This window comes from Canis lupus, chromosome 4, assembly GCF_003254725.2.
Source record: "Canis lupus dingo isolate Sandy chromosome 4, ASM325472v2, whole genome shotgun sequence".
Taxonomy (NCBI): Eukaryota; Metazoa; Chordata; class Mammalia; order Carnivora; family Canidae; genus Canis; species Canis lupus.
The window spans coordinates 88,702,050-88,723,588 of NC_064246.1; the positions used below are offsets into that span (position 1 = coordinate 88,702,050).

Sequence of the window (21,539 nt, forward strand, 5' to 3'; positions counted from 1 at the left end):
TTTGAACTCTGTTCAGTCTTCCTGATGGCTGTCGTGGCTCCGCATTTCCTATTAAGTCCTGTAGAAATTCTCCGTTTATAAAGCGCAAGGATGTTGCAGAAATGCCTGGGCTGCGCGGCTCTGGGCATCCAGGGCCCGGCCGAAGGGCTGGGCGCGGAGAGGCGCGGCGGCTCTAGCCCCTCCCTGTCCTCACAAGCGTTTGGCCTGCTGCGCCCAGCCGTGGTCCTTCAAATCAAGCCCCGCACACGTTTTAAACCCTCAGTGGGTGTTTTTCCAAAGCCCACAGAGGGACATTTGATCCGCGGATCCCGCACCTGAACAGACTGTGACAAGGGCAGCTCGAGACGAGTAGCCGTCTGGTCGCGCATCACGACCCCACATCCTCAGCCGCCCCTTCGCCCCAACCTGCCTCCGTCATGGGAGCGGGGACGGGTGTGGGGAACGTGTCTCAGCACCACGTCACCGAGGAGGAATTCCTGATAGCGTGTGTCTGTGTGTGTGTGTGGGTGGACAGGTTACCCCGGGCAACCCCGCTCCCCTCCGTGTGTTATTTCTCTACGGCGTGCAAGTTTTTCCATAGTTCCCTAAAATATTAGGAAAACATTGAGCAACCTTGAAACGGTTTAAAAGAGGATTTTAGGAAAAGCAGAGAAGGTTTCTATTCCAGGAACAGATCTCAGCCTTTGGAGACCATGTGAAGCGATTGCAAGTCCAAAGTTGAGTTGGACCCGACGCCAGGGCCTGCGACTTGGAGCTCAGCCCTTGCTGGAAGCTGGAAGCTCTCGGGTGTCACTGGCTCTGCGGTCCAGGGTCTGCCCAGTGGAGTCGGACGGAGGACAGGGGCAGCCCAGGCGTGAGGCCGCCCCCCGTCGGTGCCCGGGCGCTGACCTGTGCCTGAGACCAGAGCCGCCGCCTTCGTGGGTGTGACGATGCTTGAGGAGAGTGCTCCATGTCCCACGGACAGGCTTTATTTATTTCATTATCCTAATCCCGTCGTCCTTCCTGTAACTGGAAGTATATCAGGGGAGGTTTGCACCAGACAAATGGAGGCACAGTCTTCGTTGGGGAGAGACTGGAGTCGAGGGAGGCAGAACTCTTAATTTCTTTTTTTTTGAAGATTTTATGAATTTATTCCTGGGAGACCCAGAGAGAGGCAGAGACACAGGCAGAGGGAGAAGCAGGTCCCTGCAGGGAGCCCGATGCGGGACTCGATCCCGGGACCCCGGGGTCACGCCCTGGGCTGAAGGCAGATGCTCAGTGCTGAGCCCCCCTGGGGGCCCCAAACCTTTCATTTCTTAGGAAGGGGGAAAGGACTTGGGATCGGTGACTCACCTGAGCACCTGTCATAGAACAAGCCGATGCCAGGGCTTCCAGGCCCACCCTCCAGGCCCATTAGTCCAAACTGTGCTGCTCCCGGCAAGGAGGAAGGGCTGCCCGGCCCTGAGCCCCTGGAGCTGGGCACCCTGCTTGCGACGGCATTTTCCTTAACACTAAAAACGTGGAATTTGAGTTTGCAGCTAGTGAAGTACGTTATCCTCATACACATTATCCTTACGCTTCAGTCAGTTGGTCCAACATCTTGGCTACGGGAAGTATGCTTAAAACACACGGAAAAGGGACTCCTGGGGGCTCAGTGGTGGAGCGTTTGCCTTGGGCCCAGGACGTGACCCCAGGGTCCCGGGATCGAGTCCCACGTCAGGCTCCCTGCATGGAGGCTGCTCCTCCCTCTGCCTGGGTCTCTGCCTCCCTCTCTCTCTGTGTCTCTCATGAGTAAATAAATAAAATATTTAAAAAAAAAAAAAAAAACAGGAAAGTAAGCAACATTTTTTTAAAAATAGTTTGTTTATTTGAGAGAGAGCGTGAGAGAACGCCAGCAGGGGGGGGAGACGTGGCCCCGCTGAGCAGGAGACCGACTCGGGGCTCGGCCCAGGACCTGAGACCAGGACCTGAGCTGAAGGCCGACGCTTAGCTGGGAGCCACCCGGAGGCCCGGAAGCAACTTTATTTAAACTGAAGCATAACCGACACACAGCGCGGCATCCGTTTTAGGCGTAGGGTTTGTTCCTGGTTTTTCTTTACTAAATTAAACGTCAGGCCGTCACCCTAAGGCGCACGTTCCTTCCTGTGCCACTGCCCATACGCCGTGTGCACGCGTGGTGCCCCTTGGCGGCTCTGGCGGTCAGGTCCGGGTCTGCGGGGTCGTCCCCTGGACCCAGAAGGTGATGCCGCGCTGCTGTCCAGGCTGCCCCCCGAGTCGGCCGCCGGCCCCGGCACTGGCTGAACCGCAGCCCCCGCCTTATGTCCCGCTCATCCCACTTCCACAGCCTCCAAGGCACCCGTTACTCGGAGTCCAGGTTTGTTTTTGTGGCTTTAAAACTTCTCCGCGTCGGGGGCCCCGGGCAGAGCCACCGAGGCCGCACTCAGGGTGCCTCCCCGCGATGCCGCATCGCCCGGGCCTCGAACACCGTCGGGAGCGCCGCTCCCAGGGCGCCGGCTCTTGTCCTGGGCGGGTGACAGGCCGCACATTCCGCGGTCGCCATGACCCAGGTGACCCAGGAACGAGGACGGCTTCTCGGGGGAGCGGGTGCTGCCAGAAGCGCTGGGCCCCTCCCTCGGGCAGCCGTGTCGCTGGGTCACCGGCCGGCCTGTGGGGCTGCCTGGGCTGTGCCGGGGCCGCTGTGGCCGGGGAGCCTGACGCCTGACACCCCGTTGCTCCCTCGGAAAGACGGCGACGTCAAGTCGGAGGCAACGTCCTCCTGCGTCCGGGCTCTTCCCGCGCTCTCAGCCGGCGCTTTTCCTTCGAGAAAGGCCGCAGATGCCCCTGGGGGCGGGAGGCGGAGAGCGGGCAGCAGCCGTGTCCCGTTTGCACCTCCCGGGCCTCCGAGCAGCGCCCATTGGTGGCCGCCGATGGCGGGGGACACGGGGGCTCGGGGAGCCAGGGAGCAGTCCAGAACGGGGGACCGTCACCCCAGGTGATCCGTCCCCCCGGTGCTGGGGAAGGAGTGGCCACGGCGCTGTTTGCAGTAAAGGGACACCGGGTGGAACAGACAGATGCCGGGGCCCAGCGGTGCAGCGGCTGCCTCGGGCCCAGGGCGGGACCCCAGGGTCCCGGGATCGAGTCCTGCGTCGGGCTCCTCGCAGGGAGCTGCCTCTCCCTCTACCTGGGTCCCAGCCTCTCTGGGTCTGTCATGAATGGATACATAAAATCTTTAAAAACATGCAGTTTAAGATGTGGAAGAAGGGCTTCAGGGCTGGGCTGCACCGGAGAGCGTGCTGCGGTGGCCCCGAGCGGTCCGGACCCGAGCCGTCCCAGCCCCGAGGGGTCTCAGTCCCAGGGGGCAGGGCTGCCAGGCTGAGCTGGGGCTGCCGTCCCAACAAACGGCCAGTCCTGCCCGAACCTCCCGCTGGAGCCCCGGGTGCCCCTACTGTGTGACGGGCCGCAAGGCGGTGCTGATTACCGAGGGCCGCTCCCCCAGCAGACCCCGGGCCGGGGGTGCTGGGCTGGCCGGCAGGAGGTGGGACCAACACCCCTCCTCTCGCAGGAAAGCGCTGCTACGGCCGAGGTGCAGAGCCTCAGCTTCCCGTCAGCCTGACGGTTCACCATGACGCGGGCCTGGATTTGAGCCTCGGAGGCAGACAGAACCACCAGCCAGGGCAGGACGTGTCTTATCAACGGTCCTTCTGATGAGGAAGAAGTGTCCCCAAAAGATGAGGGACCTGCCGCTCTGGGTGCTGGGCCAGGCTGGTGCGGCCAAGGGACCGGCTCGCTCAGTTCACCAAACTGCCGATCTACTCCAAGCATTTGTTTTTTAGACTATTTCTAAAGTTCATAGCGAATCAGATTAAACGGGGAGATCTTAACGTCGATGGATGTTAGTCGACCCATTTCCATTTTGACTCCACTGTAGCACTTCAAGGACATGCGGTATTTCCTTAAGCTCTTTTCTGCTCCGGTTTTGGGGAGCCGGTGCCAAGAGGGCGGCCGCTCTGCTGCGAGGCACTTGGAGAAGGATCCCTGCAAAGCACAGGCTTGGCTGCTCCTGAGGCCTCCCAACCCCCTCCTTGCAAAATGGAAACGGGCATCTGTCCAGACGGGTCTTGGCAGGCAGGGCCAGCAGGGCACTTTTGTGCAGTGAACAACGTCCGCAGTCATACCCGGCGCCCCTTGAACCCGGAGAAAGTCGGGAGGGGAGATGGGGGTGCAGGTCAGAAGGAGGAGGTCGGGGAAGGGACAGAGGTTGGGGGTCAGGGCGGACGGAGCAGAGGCAGCGGTGGGGACCGGGCAGAGGAAGGCTGCGAGGGCCCGCGGACCCCCGCCCGTCCTTCCAGCACCAGTTGCTGTGAGCTCAGGAACGGTCACAAAGACAAGTTTTTAAGAAATCAGTGAATTTGAAAAACTGTTGGTTGCCACATAGGCCATTTGACAGGTTGATTTCTGGTGAACTGGCCTCCTAGAGGACGGAGTGGGAGCCTCAGCAGGCCCTGCACAGTCGGCTCGCCCGCCCCAGGTGCACGTTCTGCCCGCGTGGTGGGACCAGCAACCCCGGGCTTCCCTCCTGTCCCGCCGGTGGGGGCTGCTTGGGGGCAGGGGGGGAGTGTGTGTCTGCCTGTGTGTCTGTCCGTGTCCGTGTCCGTGTCCGTGTGTCGCCGTCACCCAGAGCAGCGACAGAAGCTTCCAGCAGGGTGCCAGCGCCCCGCACCGCCTCACAGGACAGCGTCCCCAGGGCATCCGAGCCCAGTGGCTGTGACCACTGAAGCATCAGGTCCTGTAAAATCTTAAAATAGGCTTTTACTGTGGCTCCTCCTGGGCTTCGCTTCTCGACGTCAATGGTGGTGAAGAGGTGAAGAGGGAGAGTGCGACTCGCCCCCAGCCCTGCGTCATCCGTCCCGGCTCTGCTGGCCTGAGCCGTGTCCACCAAGCATGGCGCTACCGAGGTCCCAACCCCCGGCCTCTCCAAAAGGTCTTACTTGGAAGTAGAGTTAGGACGCGGTCCCGGCAGGTGCCTCAGGGCTGGCGGGGCGGGGGCGGGGGCACCAGCCAGTACCACTGTGGCCTGACGGGGCATCGGGGTGCAGGCCGGCGCGGGCCGCGTGTCTGCTGGAAGCCAGGAGGGGCCTGGCGCCTGCACACGGGGCCCCAACCCTCCGGGTGCCTGCCTGCTTCCGGCAGCCCTGCAAACTCACACGGGGCTTCCGAGAGAGTCCTCCTCTAGTCACTTAGGGCCGCATGGGTGGATTCCCCTAATGTAACTATTCCACTTGTTTTCTTTTTTAAGAAATATTTATTTATCTGAGAGAGAGAACACAAGGCGGGGGGAGCAGACCCCACACCGAGCAGGGAGCTCAACGTGGGGCTCAGTCAGGACCCCGAGATGGTGACCTGAGCCGAAGTCAGATGCTCAACCTATGGAGCCCCCCAGGCGCCCATCCTTGTTTAAATTCTCCACTCACTGTTCCCATAAGACCTCTCTATGCTTTTATTTCCAGATTCTCCATGTAAGATTCTGAGTAGAGGGTTTTCTTAGGAATATTTTTCATGGATACAGGACTGTCCCCAGATTTATGTGATTAATTATGTCTTTACTGGCATACGACTTTCGGGGGTTTTTTTGGGGGGGTGTTGACATCACAGCATCCAGCAGAAGCAGCGCTGCTGGATTTAGGTTAATTTGTTTTTTGGCTTTGTTCTGCTTTCCGCTAATTGATTAACCTGGGGCCTCTGGACCAGCCCTTACGGAACCCACCGTCGCGAACTCCGAAGAGCCAAAACACCTTCCCAGTTTTCAGAGAACAAATTCAGTCGCTAGTATTTTATCCAGTTGTGTTTATTTCCCCAAATTGTCTCAGAAGCTTGACACTTCGACTCCTCTCTCCTTAGACCCTATAGACGTTATCTGATTTGGCACAAAATTATGAAAATTACTTCGTTTCCCTCCACCGTGTCAGTACACACCTGTGGTCTACAGAGAGCCCCCGCGGGGAGGACAGCACACCCCTCGCCCCGCCCCGGGGCTGAGCGGGGCCGACTGGCCGCGGATCCTGCACCTGCCAAGTGCTCCCAGCCAGCCCCACATCCCAGGTGCGGTTCCGGGCGCCCCTGAGGCTTTTCTGGCACCACAGCAGGTTTATGGGAATGAGATGACAGTGTGAGCTGTTGCTCCAGCAATGGCACAGTAACCCGGTGGAGATTATTCATAGACTTCCAGAGACGCTGTATTTTAGGACCCTCTGTGGCTCCTTTTATGGTGGTTTCTATTTAGTCTCGGCATAAAGACAGAACCAGCGCGGCCACCTGGCCGTGTGCAGGCCCGAGATGTTGCTCGATCACACACATAGTCTGACCCTCCTGACCACGGCTGGCGATAAGACGTGTGGGCAGAACGAGGCAGAAGGCCGTGCTCCCGGGTTTTCCGACATTAGCCCGTGCGCACACTCCCGGCGTGGGGCTCTGGACCTGAGCCTGCCTCTGGCGGCCCCAAGGTCTTGGTGTCCTGTGCACGTACACTGAGGGATACACAGGGAGTCAGCAAGGCCCGTGGCCAGGGTCTCCGCAGCCTCCAAGAACAGCACATAGACCTACACACATCAGGCAGCGCGGGAAAGAGCCCGTCAGGGACACAAGACCCTAATTGGCAGGTTAAATGGTCGTTTTATGTGCTTAAGGACGCCAGAGACCGTTGGACCCAGGAACAAAACAGAGCAGTGAAGAACCACTCAGGCCACGCAGAGGCATTCACGGCCTCACCTCCCCACTGCCACGCGTCCCCTGTCCCCGAACATGGATGTGGAAAGCGATCCGGAAAGGAAAGTCGCTCTTAGCCAACGATGGACGGCCGTTGCTCAAAACACTCGGTGTTTCCCCTGAAAGGATTTACGACTGCGTTTCCAGCTCTAGCTCCGACCCCGTGACGTACACAGGGGGATCGGGCCACAGGCTGTTCTCCATGTCCTCTCATACGTGCCTTCCGAGCCCAGGGCAGCCCTCAAAGAACTAACTGCCGTACGATGCTGGGAAAGAGCACACGTGGCAGATTCGGGCGCCTGGAGAAGCTGCTCAGCATCAGCCAGGTGCCAGATGGCCCTCAAGGGCCTGCCTTTAATCCTCCGAGAGGCGGCTCTTAACCCATGCGGCCTGAGGAGCAAACTGGCCCTCACCAAACAAAATAAGACATTTCCAGAAAACCATGGCGCACTGGCCAGAGCCAGCCGTGCTCGGAGGCAGGGCTGCAGGCCGCACCGATGGCCCCGGGGCCCCGGGAGAGGGGCTTACCTCAAGCTTGAGCTCGGAGCCACAGAATGTGGGGTTTATGGATGTGACCCTGAGGTCCCGGGGCCTGGAGTCCCATCCTGGCTCCTCTGTGCCCCGACTGGGTGGCTCTGGGAAGGTCGTCCTGAACTAAGCCTCAGCGTCCCTGGCTGCCAGACGGGCATGATGGAAATACCCACCTTATAGGACCTTTCGAAGAGGTTTTTATCTTTTTATCTTCTTATTTATGAGAGACAGAGGCAGAGGGAGAAGCAGGCTCCCCAAGTTCCCCGGGATTGTGACCTGAGCCAAAGGCAGACGCTCAACTGACTGAGCCATCCAGGTGCCCCCTGCCCTTTTTAAGATTCTTAAAGATTTATTGAAGGCCTTTCGAAAGTAAAGCAGCTTAGCACGTTGGCAGGCGTGCTGTCGGCCGAGAACGGTGGCTCTCGTAGCAGGAAGCCCCAGACACGGGGGCTTCCGGGCGGAGGTAGATGCCCGTGCACGTAAGCCAATGCTTCTTGGTGCCTTGGATGCCAATGGACATACGTGTGAATTTTTCTGATTTTATAAAATCTGTCCTTCCAAATTCCTATGGGATTTTTTGGAGCTGTTTTGAAAAAAATCAGCATCGTGATAGATTTATCCGTACCTTGCATGGGGGACATGACGTGTACCCAAGGCTATAACGCGAGCACCGGTTTTCCCCCTGAGGCCTGGGAATGCCTTGCGATGCCCGTTGCTGCTTCCTGTCCGCAACCTCGGCGCCCGCGGCAGACGCGGCTCACCCCAGCCCCGCCGTCTCGCTAACTCAGAATGTCCTTGGCCGCATCAGCAGTGAGCGCAGAAGGAGAATCATGTCGTCAGGCTTCCGGCCCAGGAGTGCAGTACATCTGGAGACTCCAACCAAATATTAGAAATGATAGTACTGAAAGACTTTAAGCCACACACGTGTGCACCGCAGACATTCCCTGGAGCCTGAGCTTTAGAGGAAGCTCGAAGCTGGTGCTGATGGGCACGGCCACCAGGGGAAGAGCACGCGTACTGATTCAGGCTCTCCCACCACGGAGGCCTGCGCCCTGCTGCGTGCCAGGCACGAGGCTGCCATGGTGCATGGACACCCCGAGCCGCTCTGCTTGGAGTTTGTCATCCCCTGGAGCAGACAGGCAGGACACGGACACTGGTGTCTGGCAGTGTGGGAGGTCCATGGCCACCCGTGGTCGGGGCTCCAAGGCCATGGAAGTGTTGTCTCCGACAGTCCTGGAGGCCTGGGGCGGGAAGCCTGGCGACAGGGCTGCGACAGGGGCGTTGGCAGGGCGTGCTGCCCCCTGCGGCTTCGGAGAAGGTGCCCGTCCAAGCAACGTGCAGCTCCCGGCGGCCGCAGTGGTCGCTGGCCCTGGCTCTGCACATCCCGCCTCCTCCCTGCACCCACGTGGGATCGCCCCTGCCCTGGAGCTCACGTCACAGGGGCCCTTGGATAGTCATTAGGGCCCACCGACACCCCAGATGATCTCATCTCGAGACCCTTAATCTAATCACACCTACTGCTCTATTAAGTAATAAATACGTGTCCTGGGGATTTGGGAGTCCGTATGTCTGGGCGGGCCTCGTGCCACCTGCTGCAGGGACCCCAGGTGCTTTGGAGGAAGAGGTGAGGGGCGGCCGGGGAAGCCCCTGAGGGAACCACCTGCGCACAAGCAGGCGTCTTCTGCTCCCCTCTTCTGGTTACGTGGGGCAGCGTCTCTTGAGAGCTTCCCAGCCCCCTTTCAGAAGCTCTAGCGCTCTTCCATCGTAGCTCTTTTCCACAAAATTTGAAATCGTTTTTTTTTTTTTTTTAATTTCCCTGGTCACTGGTCACTTGCTCCCACGCGAGCCGCCTCCTCCTTGCGGGTCCGAGTCCCATGCAGCGGTCTGTGCTCCGTCCCGGGCCCCAGCCTCCTGAGATAAGCCTCGTGCACGGGCATTACCATGCAGTCCGCCAGAGACGGGATTCAGACACTCTAGAAGTCGGGCGTGGGGCTGCAGCAGCGGACACCCCTGCCAGCTGTGCCGCCCGGAGTCCGGGGGCAATAGGTGCCGTCAAGGGGTGGAGACATCTGGCGTTGGCAGCGCGTGACTCCTAAAGCTGCAGGGCCTGGGCCCCAAGGCACCCTGCAGTGGGGAAGGAAAGCCAGAGGCTGCAGCATCGGAGGGGAGCGGTCAGGTGATTTCTCGTGACACACGGAGATAATCCTGAAATGCTTTTTGCACTGTTCACAGTAGATAAGGCCCCGGGAAGCCCAAATCCCAAGGACAAGGACCCGGAACTCCGCCTCGCTGTCTCCCCAGCCGCCGTCCCGACCTTGGGAAGACAGGTGGCCCAGGCCGTCGGTGTCTGTGGTGTCCCAAAGCCCGGCAGCTCCCCGGTTCCGGCCGCCTGTGCTCGGGGTGTGAGGTGTTGCTGCAGAACAGCAGCATCGCAGGGAAGGAGACCGGCCTCCCCCAAAGCTGCGACACGCAGTGCTGCTTGCAGCTTCGGGGCCCCCCTCAGGAGCCTGTTGGCATCCGGGGTTCAGGATGAACCACTTCCGTCGACGCAGAGGGCCTCAGGTGCCCAGCCGCCCCACTTGTCCCCACCTGCCGCTCCCCGGAGCAGCACGCAGAGCGTCAGCCGACGCGTCCAGAATCCCTCCTCCGTCCGGAGGCCCTCAGCTGTGCTAGAAAGCTGCGGGATCCCAGTAGGACAACAGGAAAGCCACTGTCCCAGAAGACCACGTCCAGTCGGCCCCGTCTTTGGAGCTGGAAGTTAGGGACATGGGATGACCCAGCCTCACCCTGCTGCGGCTCCCGCCCCCGGGCTGTCACCCGGCCATCGGGGCAGCGGACACTACGGGCCTTATTCCGGGCCCGGTACCATGCAGACCCGGGGCTCCCGCAGGAAGGGCCTGTGAGAGGCTTTGTTCTGCTCGGCACCCGCCCCCGCGCCCAGACTGCCCGCTCATTGTTCGCGGCCTCCGGGAGCAGAAAATGACCCCCTTGTGCACGGAGAGGACAAAAAGGACCAAAGGTGAATAAACTCCATTGGAAACCGAGTCGCTTGGCGCGACCCGGACCCACGGCTGCAGGAGCGGCGCTTCCCCGGGGCTCCCTTCCCCGCTCGGGCACGGTGGCCGTTCTCCGAGGAGGACCCCCCGCGTCCTCACAGCTCCTGGGGGACAAAGACCCATGAGGCTGCTCAGTCCCCGAGAGCCCAGCCTGAGCGCGCTGATAAAATGATGATATCGGAAGATCTTTTATTCACAGTAAAACGCACTTAACATAACACTTAGCGCCCTAACCGCCTTTCAAGTTAGAAACCTTAGGATGTCGCTGCCCCTGCTGTGCCCGGTGCCCGGTGCCCACTGATCGCTTGCAGGGCCCCAGTCCTCGCCCCACGCTTCTCCGCCTGCACCGTCTCCCCAGACCCTGCCCTTTCACTGTGACCTCAGGGAAACCTTAGGCTAAGCCGAGGCTCAGCGGGGAGCTCCTAAACGCTTTTTAAAATTATATATATATATATATTTTATTGGTGTCCAACTTGCCAACATACAGAATAACACCCAGTGCTCCTCCCGTCAAGTGCCCCCCTCAGTGCCCGTCACCCAGTCACCCCCACCCCCTGCCCTCCTCCCCTTCCACCACCCCTAGTTCATTTCCCAGAGTTAGGAGTCTTCATGTTCTGTCTCCCTTTCTGATATTTCTCATCCATTGGGACAGACGGACGGACGAGGGAAACCTTCGGGGCAGGGAGCCGCCTCTGTGGGCTGGGTGCACAGCGCCCCCTGCTGCTGGAGCGCGATGCTGCCGCCTTCTGCAGAGTCCAGACGTTGCCCCAAGAGGCACGGGGTGCTCAGTGGGGGTACAGGGCCCTGGGTGCTCCTGTGGGCATACTAGGCCCTGGGTGCTGCTGTCGGCTTACTGGGTCCTGGGTGCTCAGTGGGTGTACTGGGCCTGGGTGCTGCTATGGGTGTACTGGGCCTGGGTGCTCTGGTGGATGTACTGGGGCCACTGAAAATCTCAGGCAAGATAGGCCTGTGCCACCTGGCAGGGTCCGGCTTTTCTGCTAGCACCCCTCCACCCCCAAACAAGTCTAATCAGCGTGCCTGCAGAATGGACCGACGCGGGCTGCAGCTTCCCAGGACAGCCAAGCACACGGCCCAGAGCCAAGCTCCTTACCACCCCTTCGTACACAGTATTATTGAGGGTCAACCCAGTGGAGAATTAAGGCCACTTAAAAGGATATTGTACCCTTCTAAGTAAAATCTCCACATCAGAAGAAAGCCCAGGGCTGGCAGTTTAACTAAAAACACCTGCATGCATCTTACGTTTTGTACTGGCAGAGATAAGAACCTCTGACTTCCTGCTAATCCTGAGTGTTGGGGTAATGAAGACAGCTTTGGGAGCTCCTCAAAAGCATGGTCAACAGTCTCTGGAAATGAAGTCAAACGCAGACGTCCTGGCAGTGTTTCTTTGTGGAACTGGCTCCTCTTGGGACGCGCGGACCTGGCTGCCCCACTGTGGCTGGGTTCGCATGTTCTCTGAGTTCAGATGCTGATAGAAACAGCTGGCTTCTTCAAATCCCGTTCCCAGGCCCTCGTCCCAGGGGTGGGGACTGACGCCGCGGGTGACGAAGGGAGGCTGGGAGAGAACGCCCCTGCTGTGGGCCTAGTCCATGGACTCAGACACTAACATCTTAGACCTAGGAGATGTTTCTGGAAGGCTCGGGGCTTCCGTCATCCTTCGCACGTGCCGTAATCCTGCTCGAGGATTCTAATGTGCAGCAGGGCTTTGTCATAGCTTAGGTCTTCGTTACACAGATTTGGAAACGAAGGATAAATGCTGCCCCCGACAGAGCGGCTACGTCCGCGTGAAGCCTGCTTACCAGGCCGATGCCTGTAAGGAACCAGAGGGTCGTCAGAAACCATGACCGTGGCATCTGTACCGCCTGGGACCTTCACGTTCTGCTTGTGATGAAAGGCCGGTGGCCTCGCGGGGTGGTCAGCTGTAGAGAGCCTGATACCAAAAGCCGGTGATCGTGAAGGGAGGTTTGTCCAGAGGCGTCTGTGCTCCGCTAGAGATGAAAGAATCTTGAAACACAAGTATTTCCAAGTTCAGAATAGGAATTTCAGAGTCCATGGGAAGAAGGATCACAGACCGTCAAATAAAAGAGGATGGGGTTGTGGGGAGTGTCTCCGGGGGGGAGGAAGCCGACGCGGGTGACGTGCGCTCGTCCCATCTTGTCAAGAGTCCATGCTGATGCTGCCAGCGTGACTTAACGGTCGGCCTGCGTTCCCCACTGTGGGCACGCGTTCCCCCTTTCCTGACTCTAGGAGGAGGTTGCTGTCGTTCCACCTCCCTGGGTCCTTACCCAATATGTAAACCCTCTGGCATGCTACGCGGGCAATTGTCCCTATTTATATCAGTGTGGACTCGTGGGTAGCTCCTTCTGTACTCCGGGCCGTAACTCAATGCTGTATTATTCTGTGCTCAGACTCTTCCAGCCTCAGCTATTGGGAGCCTTGTGCTGAGCTCCTGTGTCCCCTGACACAGTCTCCAAGCCGATCACCTAGTTTATGTCCTGCCCTGGTCTTAGGATAAGCCGCTTCTCTAAGAAGCCCTGCCTGGTTCCTTTTATTAGAGAATAAACAGGAAAACCCATATCTGGGCATCGAATGGGTTGTTCCATTTTGCTGGCTGCTTCCTAATGAGATAATGTCGACAGCAAGCTCTGCAGGGGAAAAGTAAATAAATAAAAAAAAAACACCCAACCCCTGCTCCAAGGAGAAGAAATAGTGTTCACTGTCAGTTTATTAGGTTTGTGTTCTGGTTGGAAAAGTCAATGTCATTAGGCTCTGCAAATATTTGAGGAACACGGCACGTCGTGGTCAGCTGGGAGGGCACGTATCTGAGGGAAGCCTCCTCCGGGCGACCCATCGGAATGACACTTTTCCTGAGATGTTCTTTGTTAGGTTAATTTCTGAAGCTTCTTGTTTTCTGAAACAGGCTGGTCAAATGTGATCTGATGATTATTTTTTAGGGGAAGTTGACCAGCAGACAGATAATGAGCTGCTCAGCAACACCACACCTACTTCCAGGTTGCACATCTTCCCTGCTGGGCAACGTAGGAAATAGCCAGTTTTTGAGGAACTTGCTGGAAGACAAGGGGCATTTTCACACTGGAAGCATGGCCAAGACAAAGGGCATACTTAGAAATTTGGGGAGAAAAGAAAGGGAGCCTGGAGATAGGTCGTGTTCCTTCCCTTTGAATGGTTACTTGGGACTGCTGACACCCAGCCCAGACTGGCGGCCTTCAGCTACCTCGCTCTGGAAGACCCAGTCTAGACTCTAGGTGTGCGTGTGTGTGTGATTGAAAGCTCCGAAGAGGCACCTCGGTGCATGCAGCCTTGGCAGGGACGTTTAAGGTGCGCGTGGCACAGACGGAGAGCCGAGGCTCAGCGGGTCCCAGTGAAATACTGTGGAACTTTAGGAATGGAATATCAAGCCACCCTCCTGGGGGCCCTGTGAGAGACCCGCCAAATCACAGCGTCTTGTTTGCAGGGGACCAGGACAGTGGCCACCCATCCAGGTTAATATCCGTGTAAACGTCTCGCGTGACGTGGGCGTGCTCACTGCTGCTGCGTCCTCAGATTGGACTCCCCCCTTCAAAGGTTTACGGAGAGTCTCGTCCAAGGCGGTAAAAAGCTTCCAGGTGAACATTATCCACGTGGAGAAGCGAGAGGGAGGAGTTGCCTGGCCTGGCCACGATGCTTGCTTGCACCGTCCTGTCTCATGCACAGTTACACCCTCCTTTGTCCTTGGCCTGTTGAAACTTCAAGGCTACTTTACAGCGACTTCCAGATCTCAGGGATCGCAGCGTGCGGCGTGATCTCGCCTTCAGATAACTGCTGGCTATAGAATAAAGACGGCGTACCAGGGCGTCTCCGGGTTTTAGGAGAACATGCCCTGGGTATGTCCCACCAGCCAGGAAAACCCAGGATGGCGTGCCCCCCACAGGTCCTAGGACACAGAGCAGGTCCAGACTTGGGGCGATGCTCGCTTATCTTCATCTTTACAGCTTTACTGCGATGGAAAATATTTAGGAGGAGAGATGATCCATCTGTTCATCAGGGAAGTGCATGGTGTCCCTCCCAGTCTCGCGCTCACTGTCCTCCTGAAGTTATAATTACGTGGAGTTGCCGCCCTGCCCCGACCCTCCCCGAGCCGTGGGCGGGAACCTCCCCATTTCAGGCTGGCAGCTCCGCAATGGGAAAGATGACGGGGCCGCGTGTCCAGGCCGCTGGGTGATAAAGCTCTGCACTCTGGGTTGCTAGATCTAAGGAAGCATTTTCCCTTCACGTCAAAAATGGGGTGTGAGTGCTGGCATCAGGCAGGAGGGTTAAATGATTGTACATCTGTCATTTCTGAAAAGCAACGGAATATTCTTTCCAGATGCTGAAGAATGCATGATAGAATAAAAGCTCCACTACCTTTATAAGGGGGAACGTATTTATAATAGATCTTCCGAGATAGCTGAGAAAATATTTCAGCGCAACATAGTTAATGGGACCAGCCTAATTCCATGAAACTTAATTTACCCAAAGCCTAAAGGATGTTCTATTCTAAAATTTCAGCGTTCTGTTTTTACATGATTGTGATTCATACTGTAACATATTCACTTTCATTTTAAAGAAGAATCACTTGTACCTTAAGAAAAGGAGAGAAAGGAGCCCCTGGGGGGCTCAGTCGGTGAAGCGTCTGCCTTCAGCTCAGGTCATGATCCCGGGGTCCTGGGGGTCCTGGGATCAGCCCCGCGTCAGGCTTCCTGCGCAGCGGGACTGTGCTTCTCCCTCTCTCTTTCCCTCTGCCCCTCCCCACTGCTCCTTGTCACTCTGAAATAACTAATAAAGAAAGGAAGGAAAGAAAGAAAGATATTTGATGGAATTGGCAGGTGTTGAGCATTCTCTTCCAAAGTTGTATTACATTTTTTAATTCGGAGTTTGTTGAGCAGCTACACACGCACAAAGCTAAGGATTGTGGCCAACAGCCCTTCCCCTAGTCTGTGCGCCCCCCGCTCCCGAACTCCCAGACCCCCCGCCCCCCGCAGCTCTCTCTATGGATTCCAACTAGGGCAACCTCTGACGGCTGAGCTCTGATTCCCTTCTTTTCTTTTCTCTCTCTTTTTTTTTTAAAGATTATATTTATTCATTCATGAGAGACACAGAGAGAGGCAGAGACACAGGCAGAGGGAGAAGCAGGCTCCCTGCAGGGAGCCCCATGCGGGACTTGATCCCGAAACCCCAGGTCACGACCTGAGCCCCCCAAGCTCTTTTCTTGAAAAAATTATAGACCTTCCTGGACTTCATCTTTGTCCTGCTTATAATTTTTCTTAGCTTTCGTGTACTTGCCCTTCATTGAAGAAATGCCGGCAGCACCAGTGCAAACCCGCCAACCCAGGGGCCTTCCCGGCGCTTGTGGGACCTGCGCTGACCCCACCCAGGGACCCTTCCCCTCAGGACTTTTCCTTGAGATCCATCCTGTATCTTTTTTTTTGTCTGTGACTCCCTTGCTCTGGCAGAGGTAGCGCGGAGGCTTCTTGAAAGGTGTGTGTAGGCAGGAAATCCTCTGAGGCCTTGAGCGTCTGAAGACGTCCTCCTTCCAACACGTGAGATGGACGGTTTGCCCTGGCCCTAGGATGGGCGTCTCTGCTCCTGACCTGCTCCGAGTCTCTGCCCGCAGCAGGGAGCTCCCAGGCCCGGCTCTCTGCCCCCAGCCCCGTGGGCGCCCACTCAGCGGTCCTCCTTCCTCCGCTCCGCTCCGTCCACCTGAGGGAGCCCAGGGTGGTCTTAAGGCCGCACCATTCAGCTCTCAGGTTTTCACCGTTCTCTCTTTCTGGAACTCGCATTATTCGAATGTGGGGCCTCTAGATCGCTCTTTTATTTTTTAAGCCCATTCTCATGTGCTTCCCGTGTCGCTGTCCTGCTCTGTCATTGTCGTAGATTTCTTCAACTTTATCTTGCTGTCATTTTGTGCATTTTTAATTTCTGATTTAATCTTTTAATTTTCAGAAGTGCTTTCTTATTCTTTGAATGCCTTTTTAAAATAACATTTCCATTTGGTCCTTGTTTCCTGGATGCAGGATCTTCTATCGCTCTGAGAGCGTCAGTGGGCCCCACCCCCCACCCCGTGTGCGCACGCCGGTCCGTCTCCACTTCTCCGCTTTGTCTCTGTTTCCTCCCAGTTTTTCCCCTTTGTTTTAGCCTCTTCAGCTTAGAGGCCTTCCTCAAAGGCTGACCTGCTCGTCCTCATCTTAATGGGCGGGCATCAGGAGCCGACTGGTGGTGGCTGGTCAGGCGCAGGGGTTGGTGCTCACCAGGAGCCTCCGGCCTGGGAACCCCAGGAGCCGCACAGAGGAAGACGACAGGGCCTTCCCTCCTCCCTGCCCTCCTCCCTTCCCTGCATGCCCGGCTTCTGGTGCCCTCGCCGCCCCTCTTACGTTGTCCAGAGGTGAAGTTCCAGGGCCGCCCGTCCAGGAGCCACGGTCAGCAGCTGCGCACAGGTTGCTTGCTGTCTGCACTTCCCACCAGCCTGCTGTCGGCCCTGCCCTCGCCCCACGTCCAGAAGGGCCCGTGGCCACACTTCCTGACGGCGGGGGGGGGGGGGGGGGGGGGGGGGGAGGGAAGGGCTGGAGCAGCTCGCTGCCCGCCGCCACCCGTCAGGTAAACACGATCTGCTGCGTCAGCTGCTCCTTGCCCATCTGCTGCCCGGCAGTGCGCAGCGCATGGCACTTCCCTTGCTCCCGTAACTAGGCCTCGACAAGCCCCGAACCGCCGCTAATTTCAGCATCACTGTTGCCGGTTCCCCGAGGGGCGCATGTGCAGCGGGCCCCTCCGCCTGCCCATCACTGTAGGTGCTTCCGGGCCACTGCTCACTCTTTGGTTCAAGCCGTAAAACTCCCAGGATGGAGCGCGGTCGCCTGCACCCACAGCTGCTCACGGCCCATAGGGCCCTCTGTGAGAGCTCACTGGGCCCCGCCAGCCCACGGCCCGCTCGTGCGTCCCCCTCTGCAGGAGGGTCCCCAGCGCGGGCCCGGAGGCGAGGACGGAGCAGGACGGGGCCACTGTGAGGACTGGTGGGCAGGCTCACCTCCTCCCTGGCCCCCCGGGGGCGTCTCCAGACACCTGCCTGGCGTCCTGACTGTCCCTTCTGCCCCCAGCTCTGCTTCGTGATGTTCTGGACTCCCGACGTTTCCGAGAAAATCCTAATAGACATCATTGGAGTGGACTTCGCATTTGCAGAACTGTGTGTGGTTCCCCTGCGCATCTTCTCCTTCTTCCCGGTTCCAGGTAAAGACAGAGAAGGGAAGAGAAGGTCTTGCCACCCTCAGGCCCGACTCGGTCTTCTGTCTTTAGAACGGTTTGCGATCATGTCCCCCCAGAACCATAAAATCTCACGGTGGATTGAAGAGGTGCCCCCATTACCCAGTGGGTGGCGAGTTCCAGAAGCAAATGGGACAGCAGCCACGCTATGTCTTCAAGGACTGAGGCTGCAGACACGGGAGAAAGGAAGCACACCCGGGGGGACAACGTGAGGGGTTCTGGGGGCCACAGGGCTGCCCGTGCCCTGGTGGTGTCCAGGCCACACACAGCAGGGCAGGGCTTAAGATTCTTCGAGCTCTATGCTCCAAAGTCGGCTTTATGATACGGTATTTAAAAAATACCATAAAAAATAGAAGGTAGGCAGGCTGGTAAACCCTGCAGATGTACAAAAGCAGCTGGAGTGAAGACTCCGGGGGCAGGGCCGAGGCCAGGCGGCCAATGGCCAGAGAGGAAAACCTCTGTAGCCAAAAAGAAGCCCGTCTGAAAATTCCCAACCTGATCGGGTAGGCGGAGGCTTACCGGTGCTTTATTAACGGGAAGCGCAGGCTGCGGGACGGGGGTCAACAGGAGCTGCCTTTCCTGCAACAGGTGCATCACACGCGTTTGTACACCTGTGTGTGATGCTCAGGTAAGCGCGTGTCACTCCCGCTGTTCCTGGAAGTAACTCGCCCAACTGGCAGCCGTGGCTGCCTCTGGAAGCGGGACGAGGGCCTGGGCGGGGACTGTATTCCCTTCCTCACCTTTTAAATTCTGTACCAAGTGGGTTTCGTTACTTATTCAGAAATTTACTGCCTGGGGCGCCTGGCTGGCTCGGACGGAAGGGCATGCCACGCTTGATCTCGGGGTTGTGAGTTCGAGTCCCATGGTGGGTGTAGAGATTACTTGAAAATAGAATCTTTCTATTGCCCAAATAATCCACTAAATCATTCCACCGGGAAAGCAGGATTGACAAAGCCCAAGTTGAGAAGTAGCCTTGGAGGAGGCCTGGACCTGTGGTGCCATCCTTGAGCACCAGCCCTGCTCTTAGACGCCTCCCTGGGGCCAGGCCTCTCAGGTTGTGGGAGGAGTGGGAGGGCGTGGCCGTGGGGTGGAGTCTGGTCCTTGCCCTGGGGTCCCCACGGGAGCCAGGCTGCGGAAGGTGACCCCTAGAGGAGGATGCTTCCGCTGGAGATTGACACGTGCTGTTCCTTCCCAGACCCAGCCCGGCCCCGGACAACTCCAGCTGCAACTGGACTAGTTTCTTCCTTTGGTTTGGGTTGGGGTTTTTTTTTTTTTTTTAAGTATTTTATTTATTTGAGAGAGAGAGAGAGAGAGAACGTGATTGGGGGAGGGAGAAGCAGTCCCCGCTGAGCAAGGAGCCTGATTTGGGACTTGATCCCAGGGTCCTGGGATCGTGCCCTGAGCCACCCAGGCGCCCCTGGACTGGTTTTTAATCTCTCAACTCACTTCTGTGTTGTAACGAGGGCTTCCAGCCAGGCGTCAGGGCCCTGTTGCCTTTACAACCTCGGGTTGAGGCCAAGCCGACGAGCATTCCAGTGTGCGCCCTACCCTCAGACTCAGCCAGGCCCAAGGCCTCCACCTGGGGCAGACAGGGCAGCCCGTTAGATGAGGAGCACAGGAGAGTCTCCCTCCAAACGTACCCTGGACACGAGTGAACACTTCCGCCCCTCCAAGGTCTGCCTGGCGCTGCCCACCCTAAACAGAGGACCAGGCCACAGCCTCCAACCGCCCCTTGCAGTTTCAGACCAAATCTAAACGTCCTCCTGCTGGGGCCTGTGCTTCCCACGCTGCCCGTCCCGGCAGCCCTCTGTGCCCAGGCCGGGCACCCCCACCCTGCACTTCGCTAGCGTGGATGGGGGACAGTGCGGGAGGGCACTGCAGACCGAGACGGGGCGGGCACTTGAGGGAAGGGGAAGAGGAGATGGCCAGGGTGCCCCCGCCTTCCCTCTCCCTGCTCCCCCACCCTCCGGAAGATGGGGCCTCTGGTCCAGCTTCCCTCCTCACCCGCAGTCAAACTGGATGGCCGGCAAGTTGTCAGTGTTCAGTGTTTTCTCTTCTAGAGAAGAGACATCAGAGCATGAGGCAGGGCTGGGGAGGCAGGGGCAGGGCTGGAGGAGCGTCCCAGGGGCCAGCAGGCTCAGCGAAGACGGATGGGGGCAGTGACAGTGGAGAGGGGCAGCTGCCTGCAGGCCGGGTCGGGGTTACCCGGGGCCCAGAAGCAGGGTCAGGAAGCCTGGCAGGAGATGGTGGTGGCCAGCCCAGGGCGGCGGCAGCCAGGCCTGTGTCCTCACCCAGCACCCCACGGCCTCGGGTGTGCTGGCGAGGCAGGGGGAGAGGCCGAGGACCAGGAGAAGCAGGGTGTCGCTGATGAGTCCTTTGTGTCCTTCAGTCACCGTGAGGGCCCATCTCACCGGGTGGCTGATGACCCTGAAGAAGACCTTCGTCCTGGCCCCCAGCTCCGTGCTGCGGATCATCGTCCTCATCACCAGCCTCGTGGTCCTGCCCTACCTGGGGTATGCTGTCGGGGGCTTGGGGCTGTGGGTCCTTCTGCCACTGAAGTACGTCCCCCAAGTGTGTCTACAGTTAGAAGTGCTGACTGAGCCCTCCTTTCTCTGTTCAGCAGCATTCTAGAAGGGTACTTTTGTGGTCAGGCCTCACTGAGCACCTGCTGCAGGCGGCAGGGCGGGAAGGACCAAACACCAGGGAGCAAGGGCGGTGACCCCGCCCTCAGAGCCCACCTCTGCCCGGAGTTGGCGGGGAGGGCGGGGGCCCAGGTGCAGCCCCGGGAGGGTGGTGGGGGCGGCTCACCCCGCAGCCCCAGGTCCCGCCAGGTGGGGGCTCCTGTCCCGCGCAGGCCTCACCAGGGCTCTCCTGCAAGCTCCCTTCCCCGCCTGCACCCTGCCTGCATCTCTGCCCGTCTGTGCCTCCGTGTGGCTGACACACGCGGCCCTTGTGTTCTCCTCCACAGCGTGCACGGGGCCACCCTGGGCGTGGGCTCCCTCCTGGCGGGCTTTGTGGGAGAGTCCACCATGGTTGCCATAGCCGCGTGCTACGTCTATCGGAAACAGGTGAGTCTAGCCCCAGACCTGCACACCTGCCCCCGGGGGGACACCATGCCGGGGAGAGGGGGACCTGAGTGGCTCCCTGAGGGCCCCGGGGGAGGCGGCCAAGGCGGTGGCACCTCTTGTTCACACCTCACTGCGGCTGGACGCACCCTGTTCACGGGAACCCCAGGGACCCTCTAGGCCAGAGCACCTGGGCCCCAGGTCAGGGTGGTAACAAGGGGACCCACTGTTGCACTAATCTGTGGAGTAGTATGGCCCGGGAGTGACAGCCAAGGGATGCAGCCCTGTGGCCTAGTCCTGCCTGGTCTCCCGGGGCAGCTGTATGGCCCGGGAGCCACCGAGGAGGACGCAGCCCTGCAGCCTGGTGCTGCCTTGGGACAATCTCAAGTTATAGACACTGAATAATGATTGAACGGTGCCAGGACGTACTCAAAAGGTGCTTCCTGTTGCAAGCCTTCCATCCTCTGAGTCCTTATCCGCTCAGACTTCATTGCTGAGGAGGGACCAATCCAGAAAATGTGGGGGGTCAGGATGCCCTCTCCCCTCCGCAGAGCGTCTCCTCTCCTCAGCCTCCGGCCCCAGGCCCCTCCAGGAAGTCTTCCCAGCTGCCCACCACGCGCCGCACCCACCTACACACTGGGCACTCTGCACCCTGAGCACGGAGCTCAGTTGTCCTGCAGGGTCGCCCACCTGTTCTGGGGTTTAGTCCTAAGACCATGACTAGGGAGCAGGACGGACTGGGTGGGGGTGGAGACGGGCGGGGCCGAGCATGGGTGCCGGGGCTCACCTGGGTGGTCCCCCAGCCGCGGCAGCAGGTCAAGGGCTGAACTTGGGA

The 21,539-nt window shown here is 58.7% G+C and overlaps 1 protein-coding gene across 2 annotated transcripts in view; it reads left to right on the forward strand.

Annotated features, from left to right (window-relative positions):
- ANKH (ANKH inorganic pyrophosphate transport regulator) overlaps window positions 1–21,539 on the forward strand; it is a 116,370-nt gene that overhangs the window by 92,829 nt on the left and 2,002 nt on the right. For both annotated transcript variants that reach the window (XM_025436447.3, XM_025436448.3), the window contains exons 9-11: window positions 17,477–17,606; window positions 20,029–20,152; window positions 20,608–20,707. In XM_025436447.3, the coding sequence (XP_025292232.1) occupies window positions 17,477–17,606; window positions 20,029–20,152; window positions 20,608–20,707 (354 nt within the window). The remainder of the gene's footprint in view (window positions 1–17,476; window positions 17,607–20,028; window positions 20,153–20,607; window positions 20,708–21,539) is intronic.